Consider the following 11,037-nt stretch of genomic DNA (forward strand, 5'->3'; position numbering starts at 1 on the left):
CATTAATTCTTTCTCAGTGATTAGTCTACACAGCAGACAAAATTTCTTCAGGAGAAAATGTATTATCAGTGGCAACTGACTTGCTAGATGTTGAACTTTGTATAATGGAATTTCTTAGCTGTACAAGGAAATAGAGGAAAAAATTCAGCTATAACTGTAAAATTATATTAGGAAAAAAGAAAAAGAGACCAGACTTACCCCATTAGGATAATGGTTAATAAGCAATTTCTGGTCATTATACATAGACACCAGAGTCATGCCATTCTTAAGATCTTTTGTTAACATGCGCTTGTTTACCATGTGGTGGTGGAGAGCGTTATACAGTTCAATATTTACATTGTCAATCAAATTCCTGTGAATTTCCTGAAGAATAAAAGAATTTAATGAATTAGAAGCTTCAAAACATTCTTCCAGTGAGGAAAACGTATCGATTGCTTTACCTTAACGTATGCTTTCAATATTCAACAATGGATATCTCCTGTTAGGAGACACAACTTTGATACCTAGCAATCTGACTCTACTTAAACGATGGTTTAGTCTGATTTACTCACAAATAGAAGATAAGGTCTCATCACAAAGTCATTGGAGGAGCTTTGATTCAGTATTTTTTTAAATAAAAACATCACTAAAGGTAGGACACCTGAATTGCTGGCGAAGTACAATTATACTCTACATCATGCAGTTGCTGGAATTCCAGTCTCTTTCCTCAAAACACAGCAACACTAACAATATTAATATTTGTCATGCAATAATAATGTCATGCAATAAATAAGAAAAAACTTATAGTTGCTTAGTACTCCTGAAAAAAAAATCAGACTCTAGCTTCAGCAATGTGTTAAACATGCAAATTATATTATTATATGGTAATGTCCTTTTATATCTAAAATATCAATATTGTTTCTAGTCTACCTTATCATAGGCTAGCTGTTACAGCTAAAACATTAGGTGAAAGACACTTTAACACATGCACATGCACGTGCACGTGCACACACACACTTACTGTACTTAATTGCTCCCAGGCTTCATTGCTTGGTGCAAAGAAAGTGAATGATCCTCGTCCCTCAATCTCTTCTCTCAGCTTTGATATGTCTGAATACTGCTGCGTGGAGGTAGCTCCCACAATACCAAGGGTACCGTAAACATGATCAATAGGAGCAACTAAAATAAACATGAGATAGGAATACTGTAAACTCTTCAGTCACTGAGTTTCTCACAATCAAATCTACTTTGTTTCTTTTAGTTGGACAATAATATTGCCTTTTAGAAAATGTTTAATACAATATTACAACAATGTGCTTGGATTAAAATTCCATTGTCAACATACTCAAAAACCATCCAAACATATTTGCTTGGGTTTTTATTTGTTTTATTGTTGTTGGTTGTTGGCTTTTTTTTTTTTTTTTTCTTAATGAAAAATTAGATCAGATGAAACCAAATGCTGTAATGTTTTCTTTAGAAGAGTTGTCTTGGTTTGTGCCAATCCAACCTGAAACGGAAGGCTACCTATTGAGGACAGGAGTAACTTCCATCTAAATCACAAAAATTGCAATGAAATAAGTGTTATTTGGTCATGGTGGACCAGAATTCTTGTGAGACCTCTTACTCTTCTGCCAGTGTGTTTGTTTTGTGCATGTATCGTTTCATCCAGAGAATAATAATGGCCATAGTCTCACAGTTGAAGCACTGCTACATGGAGACAGGCATCTAGAAGTGAGGCATCTGCAAGTGAACTAGTTTTTCTTGGCTTTTCTTATGGTCATGGAGAGGAACAGGCAATTCTAGAGTGTGACTGACCTCACCCTAATGTAAACATCTATAGTGAGATTAATTCACCTGAACAAACTGAACTCTGCCTTAGGTTTGACTATCATTGAATATAAAATGATTATTTCAGATGTAAGGATCTAAAGTTATAAAATATATTCCTTCTCAGAGTACTCTTCCCTGCTGCAATTAATTTTATTTATGCAAAACAGAATAGCACAAATAGAAGAAATCAAGAATTCCTGTCTTTATTTTCACTCTTTAATTTAAAGGAATAAAAATTTATTTTAATATTTATTTAAAACCTATAACACTTTTGGTAAATAATATTCAAGTCTTCTCAAGAAAAGGAATAAACAGAATTTAAATATGCCACACCTCATGCCCTGGGTTTCTGACCTCACTGGTATGCTTTAGGTTATTCTTGAGTGTGATGGGAATAGGAATAAAACTTCAGCAGCTTTGGGAACTGCAGACACTATAATTTCTCTCCAGTCCAACAACTGGAAGGAGCTGGGAAACTTCAACTGCATGATGAAATTCAGTGCTGGCTGATTTTAACGGTGTGCAATTTAACTGTATGCAAATGAAGCTGTGTATTCTCAGGCAGTAAATCTTAAAAAAAGGCAATTGTTTCTCAAGATGACCTTCGAAAGTCTCCTGTATTGTAATGGTTCTCATATACTAACTCATCCATATGAAAATAAACTTGTACCTGCAGGACATCCTCTCATACCATCCATCTTCATATAGCCAGGACAGCACTCATATAAGACAGTTCTGTGGGATATAGACAAAAGCACAATTAAATCATATACAGGACAAGTGTATACTTTTTTTAGCTAATTCTAATTTTTAACTTTTTATTATTGATTTTTCATTGCTATGTACACATTCTCCAGACCTTCATCCCTTTTTTATCATTCAGCCTTTTCTTTATAGACCAAAAATTGGTTATATTTTACAAAGTGTAAGGCTTTTGAATTTATGGAATGACTGTCATCATTAAGTTTAAGTCCTAGGAAGGAACATGGGAGGGGATGTGGAACTCAATTACAGTTATTAAAAGATTATGTGACTAGAACAGCAGCTGAAGAAAAGTAAATTAACTGTCTATCTTGAAAAGATTCGATGGGATTGAAGAGAGGGAAAAATAAAGAAAGTGAGGACATTGATAAAACCTAGTGGCAGCAGGGCTGTAAAGGAAAAAGAAAAAAAATAAATAAATTACCCAAACAGAAATTAAAATGACAAAACTACATATCGGATCTAGGGACTAAACAGGTATTTAGGACAAGGTCCTGTGGATTGTATGGTGATAGAAAGTAGAATGTTAGAGCCTCAGTTTTTCAAGGAAGTCTTTGAAAAAGCTCAGGAGTGAGGGAGAGATCTAATAACGAACAGACATAAAGCAGGCTATAGAGAAGAAGACAGGGTGGATGGACACAAGGGGAAGTTCACTGTAGATGTAGTGAGGGTGAAAACCAGAATACAAGTCAAAAACAGAGTTAAAAAAAGTATGTCATCACAGCATACATAGTATTTAGCAATACCAGGGACCAGGAGCTGTTATATAATGATGCAAATAAAGTATTCTTCTTTAATAGGTATAAGCTATACATAACAGCGAACCAGGGCTAACTGAAAATTCTATATTGTAACATTCAATTTAGCATTGATAGTCTTAGAAGTTATAATGTCTTCTTGATTAATACGACAGAAATAAAAGCTCTACCATAGAACTGCTTGACAAATTCTCCTTTCTTACATGAAAGTGCAAATTCATTAAAGTTATCACAGAGCTGATTTTGGCTCCTTGAGAGAGGGAATGCCAGCAAATTATACATTACCAAAGTTTAAAACAGAAACCTTAAGACATTAGATTTCAGATATTTTCAAATTATGCTACACTGTGGATGACAAATTAAAACATCATGGTTTTACAGAAGTTATTTTTATAGGTGTGGCCAATGTTGGCAGTGCTAGAATTCTGAACACTAATTCCTTGACAGTTTTTGCTACCACAACATTCCAGTTTTTAATCTGTAGGCTCTTTCGTGGCAGATGAGTACACTTCTCTCATTTTTCCTAAACTAACAAAACTTAAACCACAAACACATTAAAATGAACAGCTTATTCAAATGAAAATTTGGACTTAAGACCTTCAACATCCAAACTACTTGAAGACATTGAAAAATGAAAGTAGACTGGAAGAACAATAGCATTACAAAGCATTCTTTTAAAAGTGAGGATTGTAATTCTGTATTTGACAGCAATCTGATAGAGCTGGTGAAGATTAAAGATTTTTTTTTTTTTAAAAAAACAACTTAGTCTTTCATTTCTCTGCGCTATGAAAATATTTTGTCTCCATTCCCTCATATACATATACACAGATGAGATATTCATCCTTCTGCCATGTGCATCTTTTCAACTGAGGAGCCATATACTGAAAGCATTTGTATAGTACTTTTCAATAGATCTCTTTCTTTAAAGCAATTCACTGAATGGCTATTGCCTGGCAATGGAAGAATAGCATACAGTTTAGGCTAAGATTTTCTAACTAATAAGGGAATTAACCTTATACTCTTCCTTCTTGTTGCATCCCTGCCAGAAGCTAATAAAAAAAAAGGTCTGATTAAAGAAAACTGTGTAGTAAAATAGGAGTCAAAATGTTCTCCCAGCTGTGTAAAATGCTTTGTCATGAGAAAATATTTCTTCCTTCCATGGGATAGAAAATCTCTCCCACTCACCCCGTGAGCAGCTATGAAATATTGCAGTATTACTTAGCTTTTGGAAAAAATAAAAGAGGAAGCTGAATTATAAGCATAGAATAAGACATGGCAAGTTTAGTCTTCTTACCATGTCCAAAAATGACACAATTAATGAAAGGCAGAAAATTGGCTGAACAACACAGTTAAGAATGAAAATGCTTCTTCAGCCAAGCATTACAAGATCAGTGATTTTTTTCTGCTATCTAAATTGTTATGTACAACTCAGGGTTTTGTTGATTTTTTTTTTAAGTCAGCAAGGGTTACTGTAAGTTCCCACTTACAGTATTCATATTCCCTTACAACTGACTGCAATTAGAAGGTCCATGTATCAACTGTAATCAAAATGTAGTGAGAAGCATGGAATGGGAGAAAAGGGATCTGCATGGAGGATCCCACAATAAGATTAGAACCAGATAAAACTAGTGCAAGATGCAGTTCCTCAGCACCACATGTCTATAGACACAGTACACAGGGGAAGTACCAACTCACCCCATGTTATCCTCATCTGTATCTCTCTACTAGTTCAATATAAGATGGTGCCCAAGTGAAGAAAGCAGTAATTCAGATAACAAGCAATGCTTGATTTTTGGTGTTTTGGTTTTTTGGGTTTTTTTGTGTTTGGTTGGTGGTTGTGGTTTTTTTTGTTTGGTGGTTTGGTTTTTTTTTTTAAAGATGTTTGCAAAAAAGCATTCTTGAAATTTTAGAGCTTTTGGAATTTTGTGTGTGTGTGTGTGTGTGTGTGTGTGTGTGTGTTTGGTGGTTTTTTTTTTTGGTTGTTTTTTTTTTTTTTTTTTTTTTTTTGAGTGGTGTTTTTTTGTTTGGTTGGGCTTTTGTAGCACAAAATTGTTCTGACCTGATCCAAAGAAGTATATTCCAAAGGAAAAAGGGGGCACGGCAACACTACCTTAAATCCTTGTTATTCTTGGCTAACAGAGCCCGTTTTCAGTTTATTCAGATCAGCTCTGTGACTCATCTGTTTCTACTCCTTGCTGGCATGGAGATAAAATACTACAGCGAAACAGTGGAAAGACTTCTGGTCCCATAGACTGATTTTAGCAAATCTTTAAGTTGCATCCCAATTGGAAATTTACAGTAGAGGATAGAAAGTGTACAAATTAACATTTTATAGACTATATATTACAAGTTAGGGAGGACTTGTTAACATGGACATACTAACATGAGAAGAACCATTGTCCTTTGGATTAGCATTCGTGTTACAGTAACCTCTTGAGTCACGTCTGCATTTCTGTTTTGCATACAGAGTATAAAACTCCCATTAACAGTTAAGACTAAGTTTTAACAGATGTTCCAGTACATCCCCACAAAAAAAGCCCCTTAGGAGTTTTATGACTTAACTTACTCTCTCACACACGCTGTTTTCCACCTCCAGCCTTGCTCTGTGAGTGCTTGTACAACAGTAGGAGTGTTAAAAGAGGAAGAAGAAGGTAGGTGGTGTGATACGTAGATTCTCATGCTCAAATCCCCCCAGCCTCACTGCTCAATATTTTCCTGCAGTTGGCTGTAGCAGGCTTCTTGCTTACAGCCTTACACAGACTCTGTAAAATGTTATACAGCTTACATTCCTCTAAATTCTAGTCAGTGAAGAGAACAAAGTCACCACCTGACTTTAGTTCAATAAGTCCAATCTGCCTGTTGCTTCAGACTACTTTTCCTGACACATGAAGGTATCTACCACTGCATAACTCATTTTAGTTCTGGAGCTCACCAAAATAATGAATTCCCTGTCAGATTTGTGCTGAGAGCAGACTCTCTCTCATGGGAAGATGTGACAGCTATCTAGGAATAAAACCACAAGAGTAGGTTGTATTCCAAAACTGACTTTGAGAATACGGAAGTTTCAGTCTAAATAATTTTCAGGAAATACCCTTCTTTCTGATATGTCTGCAGTAGAATAAAATGTAGTGCCAAAGAAGTCAGTGGCATGGCAGACTTTGCTCAAAAGGTGAAGTATTTTGAATGACTTGTAGCGTGTCCACTGAAGTAAAAGGGAAGTCAGTATTATAATGCCATCTGGAGGAGAAGGAAAGATTCTGATAAAAACTATAAACCTATGGGTCCTGAAAAAAACTGAAGGTAGAGGTGGGGCAAATAACCACACATGGTCTAGTTTGACTGGAAATTGATTATTATTACCATCATCAAGTACATAAAACCCTGCAGTTAGTATGAAAAATTACTTCTAATCTGCCTGGATTTGCTTATAAAAAAAAATCAAAAATCAGGAGAGGAGAGACTGGTTAGGATTCCAGACAGTCAATTACATTTCAAAGAAACTTCTAGGCATTTAGAATAATCAGATTGCTTGTGTGGGTAGGATGTTCATCATGAATTGTGCTATGTCTACTCTAATTTACTGCTGTTATGTTCTTCTACCTCCTTAAACACTATTTAGTAAGCAATAAAGTTTACAATAACAGAAAACTAAATGTGACAGCTTGGCCCATGAAAATCAGGTCTTTCCCTCAGCTCTGGTGGGGCCATGGTATCATTCTTCATGTCCAGACTGACTTTAGAGTTGAGACTTCAAAGCCATGGCAGCACTTGAAAGACAAGACCATGTGCTGGAATCAGTGTCTCGCTGTATCAGAAGTATAACTCAGCTCTATTAATTTATGGAATGCTGTCAGAGCACTGAAAACATTTTCTTAGCAAGAAAATGGAAAAAAAACCCTTCCTACTACTACATCTCCCCTTGGTCTTTTTCCTAAGGATCCTTTGCAACACTGTGTTATGACATGTAGCATCTTTCAGAAACCTCAAAAAATGAAAAGCCTAAGACACCCAAGAGGAGCTGTAAGAACCACAATCCAAACCCATTTCAGGTCCTTGTCTGACTACTGTCTGATTTACATGTTTGATTTTAAAAGTGATAAAATCATTATTAGAGCCATTTTTCTCACAAAAGTAATAATTTTGGAATCTTAATCGGTTTTACATTAGGAAGTATAGGGATCATGCTCAAAAAGGACCATGAACATAATTGTCAGCCAGAACAGCTGAAAAATGAAACAAAACGTAAAGCTGGCTTTAAAAAAAGGAGAAGGAGACTTTTTTAGTTATGAAAGTGTCATATATGCAGACACACTGAAGAGAGCAGGAGAGACTGTAGCCATATTAGCACTGCTAGTGATGCATACATACTCTGCATCATTTTTTGTGCTCCCCCCCATTTCCCAGCACAAACTTAGGTTGTGTCTGGACTTAATTCTTTGTCAACATAGAATTCTGCAACTTGCTGTAAAGAACTGTTCAATGAATTTCATACATTTAACAAATTCTTGTAGTTGCAGTTTTAACTTGAAAGTATTCTGTTTGGAAAAGCTCAGTTTGACTCAATGTGAGCTATGTGTAATTGTTTAAAGTCAAATATATATAGAGATACATTTCCCAGAATTTATTATTGCTTCTATGTTTAGAAACACTTTTTTTAACCTAAAGAATGAACTGGAAACTGTGGATCTTATTTACTCATTACTCTGACAATCAGGAGAATAAAAGTGTGACTAACATTGAAAATTATCAGTCGCTTCTTGTTCCAGTTTTTCTGTCTCGTTTACTTAGTGAATTATTGTTGATCAGAAAAATGTTTTCGAGATAATTTAAGAGCTTGTTTACAAAGCGAATCACCTTCAACTGGCTTACGTTGCTAACACTGTGGGTATTTTTCTTCTAAAAAGGTCTGTTAAGGAAGCCTTTGGCACAAACCCCAAAAAATCTCTATTCCACATTAACATCTAAACCAGTGGTTCATGTTCATTGGGAAAGTTTTAAGAGTACATCTTACTTTTAAGTGGAGTTAAGCTCCTCATACTTATAATATGCAACATGTATCAACATATGTTTATGTCTTAGGGCACACAATCTCTCAGTGACTATTCAAATTCTGTACTGAAATATTACTTGGGTGTTTGGAAGAGTTTTATAGGCTTTGACTAAGAGACTCCTAATATCCAAAGACAAGAGTTGGAATTGAAGCTTGGACTCCCTGTTCACTCAAGCCTTTCTGAAAATGTCACCCCAGACCTATTTGGACCCTGTAAGAGGATAGTGGAGGAGAAAAATAATGATTTCCTGTGACAATTGCTGAGAAAATTATCCAAGTAATTGCATAACAGCAAGAGAAATTGTGGTACATGAGAAAAACATTAGTTTATTGTATTGGGTAAACAATGTCAGTTCCCATTAAATTACTTCATTCTAAGTGGCAAGTGGAGTAGATAAGTTCAGGACTTGGGATTTTGCATATGTTTACATTCTGAAGCTGCTCTATAGCTGACAAAGCAGCAGTGACTTCGACACTTTATCACAGAGAAGGCAATGACGTGTGTTCTGAAAACTGGCAATTGAAATACACACACAATTCCAAATGAATGCCAAACTCACCCAGATTTAATCTGTATCCAGAGCCACATTCTGATTTCTTTTTCCCTTGTGGATACATGGTCTGAGCACACAGCTCTGTTGGGTTCTTTTCACAATTGGCCTATTAGATACCTCTGTGGTTTTGGATATGTCACGTAAACTCATATCTCTTCATGTTTAAAATAGAGCTATAAATACTTGAATCAGAGAAGTACTGCCAAAGCTAATACTTTGAACTCCTGAAACCTAAAAAAGGCTATATACTATGCTGTCACTTTCAATCTTTCTACTCCTTTTGTGATTATTTTTGGCAATAATTATTGGATCAGTTATCCAGGTGGTTTTAGAAGTAGCTAAAGAGAAGCTGTAACCCTGTAAAATTATGAACCGAATTCTTCCTGTGTCTGCATTTGAAAGAAACAGTTTGACTCTGAAAAAATGAGAGTTTTCTAATTGTACATTATATTATCTCAATGAATGGGGAATAGTTTTGAAACAAAGCATACTTACGCTTTCTTTCCACAGATGGCTCCCTGGTACCAGTTTCTACAGGTGCTGAAGTATTTCCTTTTTGTTCCCATAACTTGCTGAAGGGCACAGACATGTGGGCTATGGGTGTGAGTGAGAAACATTTTAAAAAGAAGTTTCTGTACATCTTTGGAAACGTTCTGTATAAAATCACAGCAAATACTATTTCTGTTAAGCAACAGTAAGAAGTTAACATCTGGCTTCAGTTCCCAGGGCAGGTGTGTTTTCAACCAACCACAGTGCAAGGTCCCAGTACTGCCCAGTTGGGTTCCTTGGCAGGCCCACCCTCCCAGCAGGGACAGAAGATTTCCTTCCATTTTGGTTTGACCCTCTGTCTCTGATGGGCAGTGACCACCAGCTGTGCCTAGTCAAGTCTCAATATGCCTTACATTTCTCCCTTCCCCCTGTAAAGTGAATTAATTACCAGCCACCAGGGGCTGAGCTGTGAATACCATCAGGCTCTTTCCATTACAGTTTTTGTCTTGTACACATCTGTGCAGCTGAAGGTCATGGGGAAATAGGAGGAAAAAAAGTGCTTTGTTCTTCATGTTGAGGAAAACCCTGTCTTCTGTAAATCTATCAGCTATTTTGATTACCAACCATTTGGAGTACCACAGGCACCTAAGTAAACATTCTGGGAATTACTGGGGACCAAAGGGTAAATTGGCATGTAAATAAAAGGAGTCACAGTTTTCAAATAAGGAATACTTGCTCCTTAGCATGATGGTGTACAGAAGAGGAATTTCTTAAGGTCACATTCCATAGAGCAAAGGCATTTGTCACTAGTTTCTGTACTTCTACAATTAAAACCATTCATTAGTTCAAAACTTAGAACATATATTTTACATCAGCAGGAAGCCAGTAAACTTTTTCTATTTTAAAAGCTCAGTGTGTGAACAGCAGGCAAGAGGGAATTCAACAATGGACAACAGGATGGTAAGCAATTGTTATTCACAGAACGTTTTTTTATTTAAGAAGACCAAAGGAAAATATGTTTAGGCACATGTGTCTCCCTGACACCAGCTGTTCAAACTATTTGCATGTCTCTGAGCAGCCTGGCTTGTAAGCATTGTGTTTTGGGTACCCTGCCGAGCAGCTTGCTGCATTGCCTTAGTGGGAACAGAATTTTTACAAGGAGCTCCCAGTATACATTGCCGTGGTAGAAAGCATTTAAATAGAGTTCATTATTTCCTTTAGGATGGAATAAAGAGAGAAAATACTGTGAGATAAGTGTCAACTTTATTCAAACATTTGAAACCATATATTAAACATTTCTGACATTCCATCAACTGTGAACTGTAATTAACTTCACCAATTCTAAAATGCATGTATTTTATTCATTGAGAAGTAGTGATTTTAGATTTTTTCACATTTTATGATGTTTTAACAGTATTTTGTCTCCTTTTGAAACTCCTCAGAAAGCTTTTTCTTTAGGAACAATTCTTGTAAATTTAATTGTCAAAGTTCGTTCTACTTGAATAATAGTAAAAATTCATAATGAAAAATCACATTTAATATAATGCAAGAAGAAAGGAGATAATAAAGATTAACAAGCTCCTTTTAAAAATAGAAATAAAACCCAGTTACTTAC

At 35.8% G+C, this 11,037-nt stretch overlaps 1 protein-coding gene across 8 annotated transcripts in view; it reads right to left on the minus strand.

Annotated features, from left to right (window-relative positions):
- Positions 1-11,037, minus strand: part of POSTN (periostin) — a 67,014-nt gene that overhangs the window by 26,805 nt on the left and 29,172 nt on the right. For all 8 annotated transcript variants that reach the window (XM_080377173.1, XM_080377172.1, XM_080377170.1 and 5 more), the window contains exons 2-5: positions 9,429-9,527; positions 2,480-2,544; positions 1,001-1,158; positions 199-363 (exon numbers count right to left, since the gene is read on the minus strand). In XM_080377173.1, coding sequence (XP_080233299.1) covers positions 199-363; positions 1,001-1,158; positions 2,480-2,544; positions 9,429-9,527 — 487 coding nt within the window. The remainder of the gene's footprint in view (positions 1-198; positions 364-1,000; positions 1,159-2,479; positions 2,545-9,428; positions 9,528-11,037) is intronic.

The sequence above is a fragment of the Falco punctatus genome (genome assembly GCF_963210335.1).
Source record: "Falco punctatus genome assembly, chromosome: 2".
Lineage (NCBI taxonomy): Eukaryota > Metazoa > Chordata > Aves > Falconiformes > Falconidae > Falco > Falco punctatus.